Raw genomic sequence first — 23,639 nt, forward strand, 5'->3', positions numbered from 1 at the left:
AGTCAAACCTGATTTTTTTTGTACAACTTATTAGGATGGATATGTTTTGGTGAGGGCTGAGGTTAGGGTAGGTTAGGAGAAAACATGTTTCTATTAACACATAACTAAATCTGCTGCTCTCTCATGATGGTAAAATAAAACAGCGCTTACTGTAATCCTCAACTGATTATATGGGCTTTAGCACTAATTTAGGAATGAGTAACTTATTATAGCTGTAAACTAATTAATAGTGTGAATCTGGCAAGGTTGAAATGCAAGACCTCTGTCCTTGTCGCTGGGAAAGCCACAGATCCCTATCACGGAAACGGGTCCCTTTTTAGTCGCGGGTGAGAGCACATCAGCCTCATACAGAGAGGTGTCAACTGGTTTCAACTGAGGAGAAGAAAGGGAGGAGGCAAGAAGAAGGAAAGAGAGGGAATAAAAGACATTGGCAAGTTACCAAGTGGTGCAGGTGCCTGCCTAACAACAGTCAGCAGTAGGGCATGTATACTCTAGGCGAGTGTGGTCCGGCCTGAGCAGGACCTAGAGACTATGGGAAAACAAACCAAGCCTATAATGGCAAACACACAGAGAGGAGGCCTGTTTGTGTGTCCGTGTGTGTGTGTGTGTGGCACATTGTCCATTCATGCAGTGGAAACGAATAGATCCTTTCAGCGTCCAGACAGGATTTAAGACACTTTGTGACTTTAAATTTTGTCAAATCTATCCAAAGCTCAACTAAAGCTGTGTGATATAACTCAACAAATCATTAATTCTGAAAGCTTAAAAATCTGAATCCCATCCAAACATGCCTCCTCCAAAACAAATTTTCTAGTCTCAAAAAAAAGCAAATCTCTCCCATCTGATGAGTTGATTAAATTTAGCTACTGAATAAACTTGGATCTATATTTAAAGCGTTTGATCTTGATGACAGTTCTGTAAAAATTAATCAGCCGTGGGCGCAATCTCTAAACTGAGTCGCAGCTCTACACCTGTTCCACTATCAGCCTTTACACAAATATAAAGCTAAATTTGTATTTGTCGATTTATTGTACAGGTATCATGTCGAATTAGATATTTCGACAAGCCAGATGCTTCCAGGGCAGAGGTCACTCTGCTCATGTTGTCAATTCATAAATCATAAATAAAGTGAGAATATGCACAGCCATAAATAAAGTGGCGGTATGTTTCACTTTCTCTATAATTAGTGTGAATGCTGAAGGCATTCTCAATAATTATTAGTGTTATCTCATTAGTGTTATCAGAAACATACAACTTCTTGATATTATTTATCATTTCAAAAACATTTAACTTTTTCTGCAATTTTTTGGCACTCAGAATATTTGGAAAAGAGATGAACTTCAACAACTTCTGCATACTTTCAACTACAGACTTCATTCAGCCTTTAACTATTCACAAAATGTTCAGCTATTCAATTTACATTCAGCAACAGTTATTGCTTTATGACAGTCTAAAATTAATTCCCACTTTTGACATATTTTGATTTCATAATAGGTGTGTATAGCAAAATGTTTGGGGTAGAATGGGTGACATCATTGTAGTACACACACGTGATTTTTTTCCACAGTTGCAAACTTATTGTCTTTCAGACAATGTGCTTTATAACATAGACAGACTTACAGAACTTGAACAATGAGCCAGACAGACCTGCTTCACCACACTGAGCAGGTCCTCTCCAAGTGCCACTTAGTCATGGGTCACATGCAGTTCACACCAACATTCACAAACAAACAGTGCCATATAGACATCTTTGCCCACGTCATCTGTTCTACCTAGCCTATATGTCTATACATGAATTTGGCCACATGTCCGTCAGAAGATCATCACATATATTAAGATATTCATGTCAAATTTGAATTTGAATATTTATTTAGTTGTGTCTGTGCTTCCATGCGTCCTACATCTCTGACACATTCAAATCTGAAAGGACGCAGTGAACTCACTCTCCACATGTTTTGTTTTGTCACTGTTTCCTACTGCACCGCACTCTCTGACCCAGCATGTTAGACACACACACACACACACACACACACACACACACACACACACACACACACACACACACACACACACACACACACACAAAGCTCCTTATTTCTCAGTGTTCAGAGAAACAATCATGTGTCTGTCTCATTAGCTCTGTTGTTACAATGTGACTCTTGATGTTATAAGATCTTGGCTTTGTGTCCAAAATTTGCAAAAGTTTTCCAACTTTTCAACTGCAGGATTTTCTACATTTCTTCTGAATTTTAATATTTCGATTGCTTTTAGTCCTTTTAAAACCATTCAGCTCTCAGGTTTTAAGTTCTGCTTCATGTCTTTTAAGCAAATTGCCTTCAGCCTCAAGCACATGCATTTTACAGTTTTTCTCTCAATAAAAGGATAAACTTTTACTCGGCACACCATGAGACACACGTGTTTTGAAGCAACATATTCTTTTATCAAACGATCCTTAAATGCCAGTTTTCATACTCGTGTATCACTTTTTTTTTTTTTTTTACAGTCTATGGTATCACTGCTTTTTTTTTTATTTTTAAATTCACTTTAAACTTATAAACTCACCTCTGAAAGTTGTCACACCCAATCGTTTGGCTTTAATTATAAAGTTAAACTTAGTCATTGGGAGAAGAGTACACACATACTGAAAGGACAGTTAAAACCAGCGACAGGATTATATATAATACATTATATAGGTTGAGGTAAATCTTATGGGAGACAGATTACAGCTAGCAGGCTAGCATGGAGTGCTGCGTCAAGCTAACGAGGAGCATCACTAACAAAACCGGAAATACGATTTAAGTAAGTTTTTTTCTTCTTCTGACAAACAGTATGAGGAAATAGTAGGCAAATATAAACTGGCACTATTGATCAGAAAACTTAAGTTCGTAAATAATTGGACAGAATCAATAATTAGGCGTATTTTTCAACGAAATGTTTAGAGGTATTAGCGACATTTTTCAATTGTATGGCCCGTAGTAACACAAAAATGCTTATAATAACGACAAATCATTCATTCTATATGAATTGTTAAATTGACTATGTATTGTACTTGCCGTGTATAGCTGCCGTCAAACCTTTAGTATGCCCCTGTCGTGCTTTTATTGCGAAAGGCTGTACCGGAACCTCCTCGGTTTTTGTCGTTGCCATGACGCAGGTCAGAAGCCCAACGTGGAGGAGAGGATGTGGGTATGCTGACATCTGCAAGCCAGAGGTTTAAGTGCAAGACAACCGCAGACAGGCGGACAAACAACGGCCATAGCAACCTCGAAGAAAGTCCCAGACATGTAACTTTCTCTCAAGGTAAATCATTTTCACAGAACCAAGCCAGACTCTTCGTTTTCTTGTGGGAAATGTTAATTTGTGACTGTCACGCAATGTTCTTAGTTTAGTTTGCATGTTAGCGTAGTCGATTACTTGATTTGCATTTCCGACTCCGCTCGCTTGTTTACCCGTTAAGTGACACAGTCGTTCGCCTCGGGGCTTTGACAACGAAGTAAATGTGGACTTAAAAGTGAACAAAACGTCACTGCTTCGCTACTTTTAGTCGTTTGTCGCTGACGCTTTTTGGAAGTTGAGTTTTGTTTTTGGTATGTTTCTCCTGTGTCACTGCTGTCAGTCTACAAATGTAATGCGCTGTTAACCAAGGGATCGTCTTGAGAGTTCACCCTCTCCGCTGTCTGTTGGACAAATTATGATCCTTACACTGATTCACTTTGACAGACCAGTAGACCTGTTGCTGAACTGTGTGTTTTGACGGCAGTCAGACCCGTGACAGGGACCCACTACACTTGTCTCCTCAATCCCCAAATTGCCTTCAAACACATTTGAATCCTCTTTCATTGTAGATCCGATCAAAACCAGACTAATGACTATTTCTGTAAGTTAAAAGTTAGGCCTACATCAGTAAACCGGCCGATTTAGAGAGCCATAGGCTGACATTTCACTCAGTGTAAATGCAGACGACCGTGGGTGTTCATTTTGCTTTCAAGTTGAACATTTTTTGGCATCGTTTCTGTTGAAGTGACCCAGGAGAAGAGAATCAGCATTTCTCAAAGCTTTCTGTTTTATAACACTGTTCAAGTCTCAAGCCAACTTTTGAATTAAGTCTGTCATCAGTCACCACAACCTGGCTCCTTTGAAACACTCAGTGTCAGTGTTGTGTACACAGATTGTAATCAGCAAAGAGCTGTCTGAGGAGGAGCCACTGATCCACTCTCCTGGTTCTGTAACAAAATAAAATAGGGTGACGGGTGAGTGGGGAGTGTTGCTTTGTAACCTGTTCCACTGGTGCGTGCTGTATATTACGCATGTTAGTACTATTTGTCCTTCTCTTTTGACTTGCTGATGAGGAAATGAGCCGTGTATTGTGTGCAGAACAGACTATTCCATTCCATTCCAGGCAAACCATGGAGAGGAACGTGTCTTCTTCCTGTGACACGCACTTAACCTCAGAGCTAACATTTGAGAATGAAGTGACTTCAACATCAAGCATATTTTACTTCCTCTACATACCTGTAAAAGAGATTATCGAGCCATCTTTTTCCATCGCTCTCTCTTAAGTATGTTTGGGTGGTGGAGTGACACATGGCACCACAGATTGCAGTAGCAAATCTTATCCCTCACCTTCTTCTTTTTTTGTTTGTGTCATTCCCTCTCAAACCAGAAAAGTGGGGCAAGATTTAAGCCGCAGCCCTTCTGCTTGTTCCAAACAGCCCTCCAGTATGGCTATCGGATTCAGATCGAGTGGAAGGTGTGATGGACAGTCAATAAAAGGGGGTTTTGTCTGCAGGCGTCTCCATTTTGTAATCTCAGGACTCCCTAGTCTTCTGGCCCGGGCCCAGACTGGAGTGAAAAGGCTGTGGTGCTGCCTTGAAGGGCTCCAAGTGGAAACTGAGTCCCTTCTGACTTTGTAGCATGGAAATGTTCACTCTCTCTCATGCTGTTTTATTTCATCTCATTTTACCATAAGCAAAGTCAGATTATTTGCAAAAATAACTTTTTCTTTTGCAGTATTAGGAAGTAATCATTGGACTCTAAAGTGAGGAAAGAGAAGGACTGCCAGTGTCTGTGTGTGGCTGCACATCAGTCATGATGCTAAGTCTGTCTGGCACTGGCTGGCACTACTGTAAGCGGCACTGTGCTCTAATATTAATGCTACACAATTATGTGATTACATTCAGTTCAGTGTCAACGTGGCTATGTGCTCTGTTTTCACCACAGCCCTCTTTCAAATTCTGGCACGCTAAGCTGATCTGTCAGACACGAATGTCTAAATTGCTTTCTTTGTGTATCTACAAACCTCGGATAATCCTGTTTTTAAGGTAGAAAAAAAAAAAAAGGATCTGTCCTCGTCTAAATATTCCACCCAGGTTTTTAGGCAATCTCTAATTTTGGCACAGTGGAAGAGAATGATAATCCCAAAATGAGGAACCCTTCAAAGAAGCCTAATTCCTAATCCAAATCTAAACAAAAGCCTTGTTGTTGTGCAAGAGCTTGGCATCCTACGTACATTGCAAGTATATTAACACAAAATTGATAAATTACGCTGTTGCATTATATGTTGGGAAGATTGCAATATTGTGACTGATGACATTGAATGTGATGGATGGAGTCAGACTCTTCCAGAAGAGATTGCATCTGTAGCTAAATCTATTGCTTTTTTGTTTGTTTGTTTTGAGAGGAAGAGCATCAGATACGAGCTTTTGCACACAAGACTTAAGCCCTCCGAGGTTGCTCTTAACATAACGATGCCCGCATGAACAAGCATGAGTCGACTGATTAAAAACTTCACATGACAAAATGAGTAGCATCACAGTAGCTCTTATTTACTAAAAGTAAAACTACTCCGTTGCAGTGAGGTTCATCAGGTTAACACCACTCTCATTGGATTGCATCACAGACTCAATTTATTCAGTACATTACAGGACTGTAAGGCGTAATTTAGCCTCTTCCATCTTTGTGATTTGAATTTAATGAGCATCTTAATGCAAGCGTAGGCATGCGATTATATTTATGATGCTGGTGTTGATTACCAGGGCTCTGGTCTATTGGAGCTGTTTCTCCTCGGGGCACTTGAATGAATTTAGAGTCCAACACTTTCTCTCTCGGGTTAGTGTTTAGACGAATAATCTCTTTTAATTGTGAATGTGGTTTGCTATATTTAAACATCATTCTAACAGGGAGAGCTCTGATGAAGAAGTTCACTCTTGAAGATGTCTCATCATGTCATGGTTACACTTGTTCCTTGTTCTGTTTTTTTGTTATATATCTCTGTCATGTTGAATCATATTTCTGTGTCTCTTTCCGTTCTCCAGAGACCCGTGTCCTGTAGGACACCCTGCGGCTCCGCCTGTCACGGTGCCTCCCTGGGGCTCTCCATCATGAGGGGGCGTTGCTCTCGAAAACTGGGCGTGGCGGCCAAGGCTGGCTTCCTGATCTGGCTACTGTGGCTGGGCTACCTTTTGTTGGAACGCGCCTCTTTCCCTTCTGCCGCCTCTGGTGGGGAGGATGAGGAGGAGCACGATCTTCAGGCGAGACAGCTCTCCATAGAGGAGAGTGGGGCTAATGGGCAGCTGGCTAGGCCTTTCTACGTGAAGCCTCCAGCAGACAGCAATTTACCGGGGGAGTGGGGTCGGGCCACGCACCTTACCCTGAGTCCTGAGGAGAAGAAGCAGGAGCAGGACACTGTGGAGCGCTACGCCATCAATATATTTGTCAGTGATAAGATTTCCCTCCATCGACATATCCAGGACAACAGGATGATTGAGTGAGTAGAGCAAAAAGTCATCCCAAAAAAGAAGGGGGCCCTTGTAGCTCACCTGGTAGAGCACCTGCTGTGCTAAAGTCCGGGGTCGAGTCCAGCCTGGCCCTTTTGCTGCATGTCATTCCCCCTCTCTCTCAACCCTGACTTTCCTGTCTCTCTCTTCTCTCGCTATAGGAATAAAGCAGAAACGCCCCCAAATGAGATAAAAAAAGAAGAATGACCCGTTTGTCACACACAGACCAATGACTAATGGGCTATGACAGCCAGTTGCCAAATATTGTTTCCGAGCAAATCTCTTATGTCTTATTGCTTGCTATTTTCTTTGAGGCTCCAGCCAAAACATATATGTATCTCTGGCCTTGAACACTGCATGGAGCTGATAGCTGTGCTGCAGCTGTGTCAGGGATAAATTACTCAATAGAGATTAAGTTGAGCTCTTTACTGGAATCAGTTTTCCACTGACAGTTAGAAACAAAGATGAAGGCTCTCATGATGCATTGCAGAGCTTACTGAAGCTGAACTGAAACTGGTGTAAGCAGCTCCCACCCCCCCAACGGATTTATTCTATCCAGAGTTGTTGTCCACAGCTCAGCTTGTGATGAAAAACAGGGTATGATGTCTTTTATTAGTAGTTTTTTTTATTTTTTTATCTCTTACTGGCTACCACCCTAATGAAGCCCAGATGTGGTATCCACCAGTGTGGTGAGAACCATCATTTGACTGTGTTCAAGACCATGTGTTTGTTTTCTATGCCCTGGAGGGTAGCAGCGAAGCATAGAGTCTCTTAAGCAGAGGATTCAGGATTACGTTTGAGAGTAACCTTTTAAAGATTACTGGCGTTAAACATGTCATGTCGAATTGTCTCAAATCACTAACACAGAAAAACGAATCTCATAGGTCGCTAAGGTGAAAGGTGAAATTTTACCAGTGAAATGATGGCACTCTCGGAGATGAACTGATAAGAAGCTTTGATCTTCTCGCTGGGCTGAGGAATCTGCCTAGAAGGTGGAAAGTCAACCCCTGTGTTTAGTCAAAGATAGCAGTCATGCAAGAGATATCATTATCAGACTCCGCCACTCTAGTGTTCAGTGATTTAAAAAAAGGCCTGGCTTCCTGTGCAGGCTGTCAGTGTGTGACAGAGCATGATGGGTCTTTGCGGTGCCTTTTTTTGACATTCATGACAAGTTCAACTCCTCTCCTGCTGCCTGTTGCTGTCTTAGTGACTGGCTGTGAACCTGACAGAAAGTGGGAACAGAGGCACAGTGAGGAGTGTGTTAGCAGGGGTTAAGTTGGGTGTGAACTCCTGGTTGCGAAAGGTGGTGTAGTTTTGCTATTGCTACACAGCCAGTGTTATTAACAGCTGTTTACTCATCACCAGTGTAGAAGAAACATTGCGAGATCAACATAAAAAACAAGTACCTACACCAGGCCAAGGCGGAAAGTTCCCCACTGTATTCAAACTCTAAACGTTATGTGGATTAAATGTTGACTGGGAGTCGTGTCAGTGACGATCGATGATGATTTAACAGGCGTGATTCAGCCGCAGTGTCCGAGGGACCGACAGTGTCTTGTCTTGTTTTAAATGTGTCTCCTTTTTTATCTTTGCATACAACATGACAGGGAGAACGACTTCTCACTCCCATGTTAAACAGAGGCTTTTCATGAAAGTGACAAATAACTGAATTTGAATTTGAATTTGAATTTGAATTAACTTAACTTACTGTAACTTCTAATGGTGTGGCTCAGGTTATAGGTAAGAGCGGTGGGGGTATGACGTCATCGTTTCACAAAAGATCTGTTTGGGTGTCTACATAAAAACGCTGGGGTGGCGCTTTTTCACCCCCCCAAAAAAATACAGTTTCCATCTGGACGAAAACGATAAAATACTTATGCAGATTCATTAAATCTGTATTTCCGTATTCGTGTGGACGGGCTTGAATACTAAGCGATAGTAAATCACTGTAGCATCCAGTGTGATCTGAGTTCAACATGAGAGAATGAAGAAACAGCATTGATCAGAGTGTATATTCTACTGTCTTGTCTTATAAATGCAGTGATGGCTGAAGCTCACCACCAACCGCTCCTGGCAAGAGATCACATTTGGTGGCAGAGAAAACTTGAATATTGCCCCTTTAGGGAACTCGTGTCCTTCATTGTTTTGTCTGCTCATGTCACGGTGCATGTGCGTGACACAAGAAGACACAGTGGTGCTCTGTGTGCTATTTCTGAATGAACAGATCTTATTCACAAGTTAAGGGCTTGGTGTTGTGTGGATCATATGTTGTCCAGGCTTACTAAGAGAAATCATATCTATGCTGTTGTGTTGGAAGTGGCACTCATTCAATGAAGAACTTGCGGTCAGTCATTATGGGCTGTTATACATGGAGTGTGATTTGTGGATTGCGTCATTCACAGATGTTGCTGAATGGATGGTAAACAGCGCTCCTTCCTGTTGTTTATACTGTCCCAGGTGCGCTTGTGTCTCTGTCAGGCTTTATGCCTAGCAACTATGTTATGTGTTATGTTTTCCCAAGATAATTTATTCTAAGGTGTAATATGTATGCGCTTGTTGCAGTTCTGCACCGACTCCATAATTACATCAGTTTCCTCTTGGGAGCAGGTCTTGTGGCAGATTCACTTTGGACTGCTCTGTCTGTTCTCTCACAGTAAACACGTTGCTGCTGAAGAAATGGAAAATAGTTTATTTGATTGGTCGTGACTAATACTTGGGCATAACATATTTGTTCTAATCCTGACAAACTTCCAACCATGTCATAATTGTGGGTTGAGCCTCTGGTAACAAAATTACCAGAAGTCATTCAGCCTGTGCCAATAGTTACACTCTCACAGTGTTGTACACACTGAGTCGCCAAAGTACAGCTTATTGTCTTTTCCTTCTCTCCCTCGCTCCATGACTGCTTTTGTTCTCATTCCATAAAGTTGTTGGATTCACTTTAATATTCATTCATTTTCATCCATTTTTTTTACTGTTCCCTCTGTTCTGCTCCCTTTTTGTCTCTGTGTTCCCAAGTCTCTGTGGTCTCTCCCAGAGTGCTGCTGTGGTATGTTGCTCATTGATGTGATACCCTCCCTACCCCCATCCATACTCCTGCGGCTCTTTATTGCTGTAATGACTGCCATCTGGATTAAGACCAGCCGCTGCCTCTTGCCACTGTAGAACTACTGGCAGCAAAGTTGCTGAAGTCCGTCTATGGCCAGAGTGACTTCAGCAAAGTTGCTGAGGTCACTCTGGCCATAGCCAGTCTTTAGATCCACTCAGGGAGCCATGTTTTATTGCTGTTTATTTATTTTTTTTATAAATATGTACTCTACATGTGTGCTTATGTCTACTCTTGTCTCTCCCTCCATTCGACCCACCCACACAAACATACTTAAGATGCCGAAGTAAGAAGTTTGACTACCGGCGTTTACCCACCACCTCTGTGATCATAGCCTTCTACAACGAGGCCTGGTCCACCCTGCTGAGGACCATTCACAGTGTCCTGGAGACCACGCCGGCCATCCTGTTGAAAGAGATCATCCTCATTGATGACTACAGTGACCGAGGTCTGACACTCAACATTCATAGATAAACCAATGTTTTTTTTCCTTTCCTTTTGGTACGTAAAAATAAAACCGACAGAAAATGGAGTCTTTTAAGCTCCGAAACAAAGAGGACTCGACCTAGTTTAGTGAAGTGAACAAACTAAACCTTGGTTGTGCTTTGATTGTGTCACTTTGACAACGAACAAGGGAAAAAGACCCATGCAAGACTCTATATATAGACAAAAGATGTTATCTGTGGTGCCATGAATAAATAATGTGTCTAGCTGTATTCTGAAAGCAATTAGGAAAACATCCTCACAAACAAGTCAGACGACATTCGCTTCATGATGGAGTGTAGTTTGAAGTTACTGCACACCAAACGAAATGGTTAGCTTTGAATTTGTAAATATTTACAACATATTATTGATTTGAATTCCATGTCATTCTTGAGTCTGACATGTTTCTATACAGTGTTGGTATATTTATGTTAAAAGTTACTTAACAGAACTTACTTAAAGGTCCAGTGTGTAATAATTGGCAGGGTTTATTGGGAAAATCTGAATATACGTACTACCCATGAATATATAAGTGTATAATAATGTATAATAAAAATTTGTTTGGTTTTCATAGCCGTATAATTACTGTACTTGTTTTTATATACATATAGCACCGCCATGTTTGTACGGCAGCCCGAACAGAAAATCCAGCCAGAGAGCACGTTTCAGAAGTTTCACGTTCTTAAGTAAACCAACTAAGAAGAAGAAGGAGTAGGAAACAGCAGACATATCGTAAAATGGTTTAGATCTTCACCTCATGGCTCCCTGTTCCTGAAATACTCCCAGTCATCCCAGTCATGGTAAACAAGTTTTTTTGTCCTCGGAGGCTATCGTCACTTGCCGACGGGAGGGCTGAGTGCGAGCAAGTGAGCGCTGCAATCTAGAGTCTGAGGGCTAGGTGTCACGGTTTTCCCCCATTTTACACACTGGACCTTTAACTTAATTAAGAAATATCACTCTCGACCTTGACATCAAATATGTATTACACAAGTCTCAACTCAAAGGTCCACTCACTAGTTTTTTTTTAGCTTCCGACTATCAGTTTCCATCAACAAATGGAATATCAAGAGAATGACACTACTTCATCTCAGAAACTGGATATAGGAGTAGCTTGATGTCCATCTGTCTTAATGGAATAAGTATTCGGTCCCAACTCGTCTAGTCTGTGTGTATCGCAGACATTACACCATAATGATGGCTTCAGTGAGCACTGAGCTGCCATGACATCATTTCCTCTTCTCTGACCACCCTGACCAATTGGAATGCCAGAAATGTCACTCCCCGAACAAGAACCCGTCGTGTGGACAGACAGCCACTGGAGAACTTGACAGTCTACTCTCATGTTTCCAAACTGGTTGAACAGGGTTTTTCATACCAAGCCTCATTGTAACCTCAATCATGCTTTGTATATAAAATGTGTGTTCGTGTGGCCTCTCTGATATTGGAGTTTAGGAAACTGTGAAACACATTTGAGTAGCAATCAACCCATCAGCAAAGGTTTTAATGTTAAATCACTCTCAGTCAACTGTGTAGTCTTCCCAGTATCTAATTCTTTGGTCTTTCAGCCTTCTAATTAACTTAATCTGAGTCTGAGCCACACTCCTGAAAAGCTGCTGAGCCGCCATTTACATCAAAAAAGCTCTGATGAATCATTGCAGGGGCGTTACCTGCCCAGCACCATTGACAGGGGGATAAAGTTTATAGCAACGTGTTCAACAAATGTGGGCGCCTTGCTAGAGGAGAATGGAGGAGAAATTGAATATTCGATTCAAGAGGAGACACAACTCCAGATAAAAGCAGTTTTTTGGTCTGTCTGATTTGAATGCAGACAGTAATTGTTACTTATCTATTTGTGACAGGCTACCTGAAATCCCAACTAGCTGACTACATCAGTAATCTGGAACGCGTGCGGCTCATCCGGACCAACAAAAGAGAAGGGCTGGTCCGTGCACGCCTCATTGGTGCCACCTATGCTACGGGTGACGTGCTGACGTTTCTTGACTGCCACTGTGAGTGCATCCCTGGCTGGATTGAGCCTCTGCTGGAAAGGTGGGTGGACCAAATTAGATGAGCAAAGACACCAGAAACTCATTCTTGAAACTGTGCAAACTCGCCGTGAACACAGAATGCAGGGCAAAACAAAAAAACTGAGTTTAATTTTTTGTCTTTTGCCTCCTGCCCATGCTTTGTGTTTAGGATTGGTGAGAATGCCAGTACCATTGTGTGTCCTGTGATTGACACCATTGACTGGAACACTTTTGAGTTTTACATGCAAACAGATGAGCCAATGATCGGTGGGTTTGACTGGAGACTCACCTTCCAGTGGCACTCAGTCCCCGAAGTGGAACGGAAGAGGCGCAAGTCTCGCCATGACCCCATCAGGTGACTGTTTGATACTTCGTTGGGTCTTCTCACATGAAAGATCACTTTGTCAGATTGACACATGACCTTTTTTTTTTCTCCCCCATGCATTTGTTTTCCAGGTCTCCTACCATGGCAGGTGGGCTATTTGCTGTGAGCAAGGCCTACTTTGAGTACCTGGGCACATATGACATGGGTATGGAGGTGTGGGGAGGAGAAAACCTGGAGCTCTCCTTCAGGGTGAGTTCAGTGCAGGCCACAGCAGCACTTATCCACTTAGCAATTTGAGACAGTGAGCGGTTTTTAAAATGTAGGGAAAGAGTGACTAATGTAACTAAAAATCTAGCAGAATCTTTTACTCACAGACAGAGCATCCATTGAAACGGCTTGTTTTTTTTTTTATCGTGTAATCATCATAGACAGAAAGATCAATAAATTGAGGTTTATCAGCATCTGATTAACAAAGGGAATTATTAGATCATTATGAATGCCCCTGATGGTTTTATCCAACCAATGAACATCTGACTGATCTTACAGTCTGTGGACGTACACAGTGTGTGAGAGACACATGTCAGTGTCAGATCGCAGTCAGCCATGGCATCTGAAACTACACCCTCATATTGGCTGATACCTTGTTGTGACATTGGTGTCGCTTTTCACTTGTTTGCGTCAATCAAATTGTCACAGATTTTAGCTATGTGTGAGCTTGCAGCAGGAACGTGCAAAAGTAAGAAACATAGATGGTGTGTGTATGATTTATAGTGTCTATGTGGTTGCAGTGTGAAGACGAATGGGCTGCTCCCCGGAGTGATGTGTTATGCATGTGGAAATAAAAATGCCTCTCACTGGGACTTAAACATAAATAATTTATGTTCAGTGAATTGGTTTCAAGTCTGCTTCTGGAGTGCTAGAAATAAATGGTGGGGAGTAAAATGCCTCTTGAATTAAGATGGAAGCAACTGTCATGTATCAGCTGGTTTGGCTATGTGATATGTGATGACGATTTTACCTTTTTTAATTGGAACTGCCAAGTATTAAGAAATACCTTGTCAACAGCCTTTCATCCTTTAAGGATATTTGTTTGTTTCTTTTTGTTTTTCCACGGTGAAAGATCAAGCAATTATACAATGCAAATTGATCCCATAAATCAGCCGTATTCAGATGCAGTGGTATGATTTGCAAGAAACTGGGTGGATTTTCACGGTTAGGTTGAAGGGTAAAGACCACATCACTTTGTTTGTCATTCAGAGAGGATTCTTAGCACAACTCAATCTGTGCAAATATTAGCATTTCATTCAAAGGAAGGTGTGTGTTCTTCAAGAAAGGATTTAAGCCTTTATAAGTCTGAACAAAATAGCATCCGAGTATATCTTAGTTTGTGCAGAAGGGCTGCTCTTTCTTTTTGCAACTTACAAATGATCTACTAGTTTATTGGCAGGTATGTCAAACATGCGTAACAGACAAAGTCATAAACAAGAGCAATTAAGTTCCTAAGTTCAGTTGATAATGTACTGTATCTGGTTAATGATGAACACATCTGTGCTACCAGAACCAAATACTATAGCTACCACATGGTTGGTGGACTAGCAGCCTTTCGGCTAATTCTGGCATGTTTACATTTGTTTAAATGTTTTTATTAATGTGCAATGTCCCTGATCCTTAAACCTTTAAATAAATAAATAAGGAGTGATAATAAACTGAATGAACATTTGTTTCTGGTTCCATTGTGCTGACCTTTGTTTCATTAAAATGTAACATGGATCCTTTTTTATTAGTTGCTTCCTCTACTATTATTAATGATTAATTAACATTGAGAACCACTGCTCTATCATGATGTGTAAGAATAAATACACACGGGGATCAGGTAAACTTATGTAACCACAGAAGTGTCAAAGCTGTCTTCCATTTAAATATTAAAAAGGATCAGGTACATTATGAGCATCTTATTCATGATATGTCATGTATTTACCAGGTGTGGCAGTGTGGTGGCACCCTGGAGATTCACCCCTGCTCTCATGTGGGCCATGTGTTTCCTAAAAAGGCCCCTTATGCGCGACCCAACTTCCTCCAGAACACTGTGCGAGCTGCAGAGGTTTGGATGGACTCTTATAAACAACACTTCTACAACAGGAACCCTCCAGCCAAAAAGGTAAGGACGCTGACGGATGAAAGGAATCAAGTCTTGTTTCGGTTTAGCCTGGCATGTTGCTGTGATGCTGCCTGTAGCATCACATTTAGACAAAAGACTCGGCAGGCACTGAGCTCTGTCTTAATTGGCCTGTTACATGTTTGTGTTGTCATTCAAGCAGAGCTAAACTGAAGCCTTGTGCTGATGCCGTGTCCCGCCGAGCAGCACCATGTTACTATGCTACGAGGAATGGCTTATCTCTGATGTTAGATTTAGATGATTCATATGATATGATTCACCTGTCTAGGTGTCAACATATGATGAAACACTGTCGCTGTGACTGGGTCAAGCGGATGTGTGTGTGTGTGTGTGTGTGTGTGTGCGTGGGATACGTGTGGCATGCCTCTCAGGTTCTGAGTATTGCGCACCATCAAAAATTCATGTATCTCAGTTACACCTATCTGAAAAAAGTACATTATTAATGTCAGGGATCTTTGATCAAACAATAAATTACCTGGTCAGGGGGAGATTGAACACAGTACTGCCAGACCATATAACCAGCTGCAAATCTATTAGGTGTATTACATAACAGAGTGTAGACAGTATTATTCATTTGGACTGATATAATATACTTATTTTTCATTTCATTTATTTGTTTATTTGTAACGGGACTCTGCGTATTCATGAACATCCAAAATGTAAATACACCAGATTTAGCTCTAGGCTAATTTCCATCCGTAGTCCCGCTGTTCACACAACAACAACAATTATGAATTATTTTCACTAAGTACTTGCTTATATAGAGTTGGTATTTGTTTTTAATTTTTAATATCTTGGAAAATGACATTTATTGTGAAGTGGCTTTACTGTTTTCGCTAAGAATTTTAAAAGATGATTTAAATCATATTGATTTGTTTTTCCCCTATTTTCCGCTGTCCACCCCAGTAACATTTTCTACCTATTGTGATCTAAAGAGGCTGACTGGAGTACTGAGTTAGTGATGAAACAGTTGGGTGTGTCTGTATTTACATTTCACAGGAAGTTCAAGGGTGTGAGGTGTGTAAATGTCCGGACTTTGAGTTGCTTAAGGTGGAGTCTCACACCTCTGCAAACACAGCTATGTAGCACATAGTATGTATAAATGGGTGTGACCAAGTCAAAATCCAAAATGTTGTGTTGGACTCAGCTGTCACATCCAGGATATAAATATTTACTTTTATGGTGTGACCGATGCCGCAAATACATGAGAAAATGTCAAATGTGCTGCAAAAGAACAATGTGTATTGAACAAAGGCGAAACGTAGGTATGAATTGATGACTTTTAGTGGCTTATATGTTTGTGCACTTTATTTTACAGGAAAACTATGGGGATATTTCAGAGCGGCTGCTACTGAGGGAGAAGTTAAAGTGCAACAGTTTCGACTGGTACCTGAAGAACATCTATCCTGACCTACATGTACCTGAGGACAGGGGGGGCTGGCACGGTGCTGTGAGTGTCTGCCATCTCTATCTGAACTCCACTTATTTTGATCAAACTGCTGCATCACTGTTTCATTTACTCTGATGATCACACTCTGAGCTAATGTGCACCCAGAACCTAAAGTCAAAAGGAGATGGCACTGCAGTTTTTTTTTTCTGTTTTCATTAATTCCATCTATTTTGAGGCTGAAACGGGTTTCTGGGCATGATGGGGGGAAAACCCTGCTGAAATTGAGAAGGCTGGGCAAAGACAAACAAAAGGCTTTGAAACCCATTTGGACTGAGCTCAACATCATTATGATCCAGACACCTGAGGTCTTTTCTAAAAGAAAAAAAACCCCAAAGTTTTCTTTCTCAAGCCTTTACATCCAAAATTCCACAATCTCTCCATGCTGCTACTTGTTTCACATGGAGAAATGTGGCATATTTCACAGGTGGAAATATCGGCATTTTGGTAGCAGAGAAAATGTAAAAAACACTGGTCATCTATTTCATATTGATTGCGTAATAGGTGTGTCTTGATGTGGAAAATAGGAAAACAGCAGGCAAAAATCAGTTTTTGTTTCGAGGTGATATCCCGGAGACTCATTTAATCAGGAGACCTAATCTACTGCTCTCAGGGGTGCTGTTCTGTATGTGACCTGAGAGGCTGACCTGCCTGTTGAGGATAAAACCAGCCCAGACAAACCTCTTACAGCAGTCACTATAGTGCAGCATTTTAATTTTTATTGATATTTATTGCTCTCCTCTCCACAGCTGCGCAGCTCAGGGATACATTCGGAGTGTCTGGACTACAACGCTCCAGAGCACAGTCCTACAGGTGCCCACATCTCTCTGTTCGGCTGCCACGGCCAGGGAGGCAACCAGGTACACTAAGCATTTCACACCTCGTTTATTCTGTCTCTGTCCGTCTCTCCCCATCTCTCTCACACGCGCATTCTCTCTTGTCACAATCTCGCGACCCCTCTTGGCCCAGTGGGAGACTTATCTTAAAATGTCAGCGCTTTCTGTGAACTCCTAAAACGAGCTGCCACAGTTGATTCAACGTCAGAAAATTGCTCTCTGCTGGTGTGCTCAGCCTGATTCGAATGTAATGAAGAGAGAAACTAACTTTGGTATTGCGTCCACATATAGGCTACCCCAAAAAATAGTGAGCAATTGAATCACATGTCCTCTTAACCTGAATGCCTGCAAGATGCGGTGATGGATGGTTTAGTGAGCAGCAGATTATTTGCCTGTGAGGATGTATATTTAATGTAGGGAGTCAGGCAATAGGCAGAGCTCCTTTCTGTGAATCTCCAACCTGCTTGATACTCTGATTACCCCGCTGATGCACCGCATCAGGTGTCCCCAGCCACAAAAAGCACCATGTGTGACTGAAAATCAATGTTTGAATGGCTCACTGCTGAAACAAAAACCTTAGGGCCCTTTACCGCCTCCCTCCTGCTCCCCCTACCCTGGCCCACATAAGATCCAAGTTCCATTTAAAAGATACATGAGCCTCGCAGGCAGAATGAATGGCACAGCCTGGGTAAATAAGTTTGAAGCCAGACACAGGGGCCCCAAGTGAGTCTTTTATTAGAAACAACCATTACAGGCCCCAGTGCACCTGAAAGATGTATGAGATGTGAAGAGCAGGATGGGGAAGTATGAAGATTGATTACCTGACCCTCCGTTTAACTGGTAGCCAAGGGGATTGTTGCATCTTTTGTCCCAATGGGCCAGGATGTTGAAATGACAGCAGAAAGGGGAGAGATGGGTTTGTGTTTATGTGTGTGTGATTGAGAGGACCATGGCCTCATCGTCACTGATGCGATCCCTTGACACATGGAGACACGCCACACAACTAGCCAGGACCTGATCCCACAGCAGAGCAAGAGAAAAACATCCTGTAATCCTAGTAGAAAAGAACATGCCAACATGTAATGTGCTTTCTGAAAAGCTTTCTGAATAAAGAGATATTAAAGAGGAACTATGCAAGTCTGGTCGCGTTTCCGCTGTTTTGCTAACCCTCGTCCTGGCCATGTGCGTTTGTTTACAACAAAGCCGGTGAGAAATCAATCAATAGAGCAGTAGATAACGTTATATATCATATACGATGTTACAACGTGTATATTTGTGTAGTTTAATCTGTCATACACAAGAGATTACAGTTCATGGGGTGCATTTGTGTCGAGCTGCGACACTGGGGCAGTGGCACAGATCTTGCAAAGTTGTTTTTCAGCCAAGTGACACGCACGTGGAAGGCAGAGAGCCTCCATTCTCCCTCGTAACAAGTTAAGCCATTTAATAAACCATCACAATTACTCCAAAGCTGTTTGATTAAGGTAAAAATGTAGCATGGTTAAGATATAAATCCTGCATAGTTCCTAGAGAGAGATGTACCACAACACCTGAAGAGGAACAGTGTTTTTAATCTGAGTCATTACAGTTTTTCGCCACTTGGGTTGCTTTCAAAAGAAATTTCCTATTGCAACAATATCCATGTTGCAATAGCCACCTAACCAGCTCTTTCTTCCACTTCAGTACTTTGAATACACATCTCAGAGGGAGATCCGTTTCAACTCTGTGACAGAGCTATGCGCCGAAGTGCCAGAGGGTCAGACCACCATCGGGATGAGGCACTGTCCCCGTGATGGGGAGCTCAAGCCTCCCAGTATCATCTGGGAGTTCAGACAGGTGAGGGGACGTGCACATGCATTACACCACATGACGGTGTTTCACACATTTCTCATCTAAACCTTCACTTCCATTTCCCCCTCGATTCTCTCTCAGGACGGGACCATTTACCACCCTCATGCAGACAAGTGTGTGGCGGCCTACCGCACAGCAGAGGGCCGCGCAGACACCCAGATGAGGCGGTGCAATCCAGGAGACAAAACCCAGCAATGGAAGTTTGAGTGGTAGGGGGAGGAAGAAGAGAGAAAGTTGCAGGAAAACCTCAAGTGGCCTTCTTTGACCATAGTGCAATTACTAAAGTGGACGTCTTCTCCGCTGCTCCCAATTCTGTGGCTCTCTCCAAGTCTGCACTCCATTTGAATGGGAATGAGCAAATTAAAGATGGTGAAAAGTCACTTTAAGCCAATGGTTCACCCAGTTCAGTACTTTTATGCCCATGAGAATGACTGCAGAAGTGCAGATTGTTGTGGAGTGAATGAGAATTTTCAAGATGAGGTTTATTCACTCCTTTTAAGGGGACCAACTCAACTTGAGACTTTTATCTTCACGTTGGTTTCATCCAAGTGCCTCTGCAACCAAAACAGAGTTCAATGCGCACCTTAAGTGTTATTATAAGTGTCTCATGAAAGCAGTGAAACAGGTTTGACTGCCCAGCACAGGAAGAACAAGTGCCTTTCAGATGAAACAAAGAAAAAATATTTCCTGGAAGACTAGATGCAAAAAATCATGCTGCACTACAAAAGATCACCTTAATGTGAGAGTAATATTAATTATTATTGTTAAATCATCATGCTTAATTCTTTGGTTGTGGGGGAAAAAAAACAATTTAAAGATGGGCTGCTCAAAGAAGACATGCCAGGAATTTTAAGGTCAGCAGCATTTGGCTCCAAACCATCTTCATCCTAACACGCCTCATCATGTGAGAGAACGGGGAGAGAGCGCTGTGGTCATACGGCCAGTCAAGGCCATCATTTCTGTCTCTTGCCTGTGGAGCCAGTTTCATAGTTTGATGCTGCCTGAACAAGACTTGAAGCAGAAGCATGCACCAAGTGCAATTTGCCCCAGAGGGCTTAGTGAGATGACAGGAATGTTGTAATCTATTCTTCCCTGTTGTGTAAAATTAACAAGCCCTTTAAACCCCGTCATCACTGTGCCTTTGACAGACTGTCATCCTAAGAGGAACACGTTTGTGCCGAAATGAAATGTGCCAGTGGATGTCAAACGTATTTAGAGCATTTTAAATGCTGCAATCTAGAATAACACTGGCTTGATGCACTTGATATTATTTAGTCACAAAAAGCCTTAAAGGGAGCGCCTGTTTATTTTAATATTTCAACTTGGCTGTGCCAGAATGTTTTGTTAAGACTCCTGCGTGTCTCCTGTACTTGAAACGGCATCAGAAACACTCCTGTTTTGTTTTGTTGTTTTTACTGAAGACCCCGTCAGTGTTTCTACTGGGATGTAAAGACAAAGAGATGCAGCGTACACTGTTGAAGTGTTTGTTGAATAGCAGCTGTATTTGCCGTAGACTGCTTTATCAGTGAAAAACGTTTGGTCTCTGTGGTCTTTTGAATTCACAGAGGGGATATTCACACTAGTCAATGGATACAGTGGATAAACATGTAAGATGGCTCCTGTTTTGTGTTACCTTTGTAAATAATTTTTTGAAATAAGGGACCAGAGGGGGATACTCAAACTACTGATAATGCAAAAGGGATGATGGTGATGATTACTTGATATGAAGAGGAGGAGGACTTAAATAAGATAGGATAATTGAAAAAATAAAAATAAAAAACTAACCACAAATGCATCTTCTTTTTGCTGTCATCTATACACACTCAGCATATTGTGAAACTGTCAGAAGGGTCCTTGCTAAAACACAGCAATGAAGTGAAAACCAGACATACTGTAAAAGCTGGCTTACTTTTCAAATGCCAAAGTTTTAGCTACAACATAGAACAAACATGTTAATTTACTTGGGGCTGTGGCTTTTACTGAAAAGCTTCAACTATGACGCTCACTCCCTGTTGCTCTCTACAGACTGTATTTTTTTTTTTTAAGTGAGTCAGACAGCACCCACGGTCATGTGGCACCACCTACTGGCCGGTAAGCAAAAAAACCAAACAATAACTGCCACAAAATCTGGCAACAGGGCCAAGATGGAGAATATTTTCTTTGGTTGGTGAAGGTAATAATAATCTTGAGGAACTAAGACACTATTGAGATAGTATTACAGCAATACATTATTTTAAATATTCTGGCAATATTAATTTCTGTGTGTCTATGGGCTCACCAAATGAGTGATAAGCTGGACTCAGCATGTTCATTACATGAAAAATGGTTCACTATTACAATCATGTGAGTTTGTGTTTTGAATTGAAGTTTTGCGCTGCTGTAAACACTCATAACATCATGAAGCCTGGAATGGGTGTGCATGATCTGGAAGACAGTTTTAAAGGTAATGCTTCATATCAACACTATGAATGTAGTTTATTTTTACATTTCTTATTGTCTGGTCTTGATATCTGAGAGATGATTTTGTGAAATTAATATAGAATAGTATATAATCTTCTATATATAGAAGGAGGGATGTGAAAATAGTGTTTCTTTTAATAATGGATGAAGAGATGAAGATACAGTAGAGAACATAAAGAGGTCCAGATTGAGCCCTAAAGAAGTAGAAGCAATTGTCAGAATTAATTTGGCCACAGAAAAACTGAATAGTCTCATCTGGACCTGTCTGTATGTACTATTTCTGTAATATTTTGGTGTAGCTGTTGTAGTCCTTGGACCCCCCATCACCTTCACTCGATCATTCCTCCTCCAGCACTGAATTCCCTTTAATCCCTTTCACACATTAAGTCTTTAACTTTGTTTTAGGGATCATACTTTAGGGATTTATAGATCTCTTGATGCTGCAATTGTTGCTTTCCATCCACTCACTCCATGTTAGTCATAAAATCTTTTAGGTGCTTTATCTGTTGCCTTGACACAACCAAGCAGTCATCAACCAAAGTTGCACAATTTGGCATCAAGCAAGGACTTGTTTGTATGCAATGCACAATGAAATGAGTCAGGTAGAAAAACTGTAGCAGTTAGTCTCGTCTTATTTATTATTTGCCACATATAGCAGCCTGTGGTGAAGTGACAACAGACGGATAATATGCCAAATGTTTATTTATTTATTTATTGTAATATTCCTGTGAATAAATTTGCACCAAATATCTGTTGCATGGAAAATGTTATCTGTCATGCAGTCCTAAATGAAAACGCCTTCATGCATTAACAGCAATATTGTGTCTCTGACAGACACGACAAGCCCATTCTACCGTGGCATATTACAACACTCCGGGTGACTTGTTGCCTTCCATTGTCTCTTTGTGGTTTTCACAATATGGGTACTCGATCAAACAGTATGCCACTCAAATTACCTTCTCGCCTTGAATGATCACTTTAATAATTTAGCATTTTAATTTGCTTAAACATACATTTTGTGTCAGATTTCATTACTGGTGTCAAGAGTTTTCATATCAGTTTCATATGAGTGACAACTGGCTTCACATGAAATAAGACTACTAAGGTAAATCATTTCTATTGGGTCCTGGGTTCTTCCCGGGTCACTCACACTCATAGAGTCGCACTGTGTTTTTCTTTGGCAATGTGTTAATAATTGCTCAAAAAGATTTACCTGAAGACATACAGTAGGCTATTGTATAACGGTAATCTCCATTTCCGGATGAACTATTTTGCCTTAAAAATAAAAGCGTAATTTGCCTAAAAAAAATTGTGTTTATGTGAATTTGACCGTTCTTGTAAAATGAAAATTAATGAAACAGACAAAAAGGAGAACTGGGCTGGACATAGCATGACACAGAATGCTGACAACCATGCATTCAACATTTAGCATGATTAGACTTAAAAAGGGAATAAAAAATATTTAAACAAAAGTGGCGATATGTCTTAGCTGAAGAAAGAGTAGGCCTACATGGGCAGACAACAGCCTTGACGCAAAGTTTAGCCCTGAATGCCCTATTGCACATTATCATGCACGCAAAGTAATAATTATAGACTGTGGTTGTGCTTTAATTTACTGTGCACTGGAATAAAGCGCGAGGCAGACATTTATTTTGAAATTCACAGACCGGAAACGCAGTGGCTACTTCAGCTGACTTGACAGTTCGTCTTGAACTTCAAAGCCAGTAAAAGTAGCATAACTGGGAGGAAAAGTTTAGCTTGCTGTGATAACATCAGCTGGTAACGCCGCCTACTCATCAAAGGCAGTTGTCGGATACAGGTTATCACTCCTTCATCTGGAAAACGACTCGACATTCGCCATTTTTTTCGCTGAAAAAGTAAACAAAATAGCATCATAGATTTGTTTTAGTGCCCAGCGGGTAGCTACAGGTTGTGCAGCTAGCTAAGCTCAGGAGATAATTAATCTGAGTCATTGCCTTAATCACCGTTAAGACAGCCGAAGGGGCGGAGGGAGCCACACGGACGTCTGTCGAGATAAACGTTTTAACGCTTCTGACCGCACATAGTAACTGTTGCTGAGGGGCAAATTGTGAAAACTCTCGTAAACGCACATTGATGCCGTAAAAAAAAAAAAAAAAAAGTAGCCTAATAA

The 23,639-nt window shown here is 41.4% G+C and overlaps 1 protein-coding gene across 1 annotated transcript; it reads left to right on the top strand.

Moving 5' to 3' along the window:
* The first annotated feature begins 3,193 nt into the window (after positions 1-3,193).
* Positions 3,194-20,818, top strand: galnt4 (polypeptide N-acetylgalactosaminyltransferase 4). The gene is made up of 11 exons (XM_085791835.1): positions 3,194-3,300; positions 6,315-6,766; positions 10,161-10,330; positions 12,225-12,414; positions 12,562-12,747; positions 12,849-12,966; positions 14,699-14,875; positions 16,212-16,343; positions 17,090-17,200; positions 18,860-19,012; positions 19,109-20,818. The coding sequence occupies exons 2-11, from the start codon at positions 6,381-6,383 to the stop codon at positions 19,238-19,240; spliced, it is 1,755 nt and encodes a 584-aa protein (XP_085647961.1). The 5' UTR covers positions 3,194-3,300; positions 6,315-6,380; the 3' UTR covers positions 19,241-20,818.
* Positions 20,819-23,639: the final 2,821 nt, after the last annotated feature.

The sequence above is a fragment of the Trachurus japonicus genome, chromosome 11 (assembly GCF_045865225.1).
Source record: "Trachurus japonicus isolate A0001 chromosome 11, Traja_1.0".
NCBI lineage: Eukaryota > Metazoa > Chordata > Actinopteri > Carangiformes > Carangidae > Trachurus > Trachurus japonicus.

Coding starts and splice junctions, on each gene's coding strand:
- galnt4 (XM_085791835.1), top strand. CDS start 6,381: ATGAGGGGGCGTTGCTCTCGAAAACTGGGCGTGGCGGCCAAGGCTGGC. Junction 6,767..10,160: donor CAGGACAACAGGATGATTGA/GTGAGTAGAGCA, acceptor AACATACTTAAG/ATGCCGAAGTAAGAAGTTTG. Junction 19,013..19,108: donor TCATCTGGGAGTTCAGACAG/GTGAGGGGACGT, acceptor ATTCTCTCTCAG/GACGGGACCATTTACCACCC.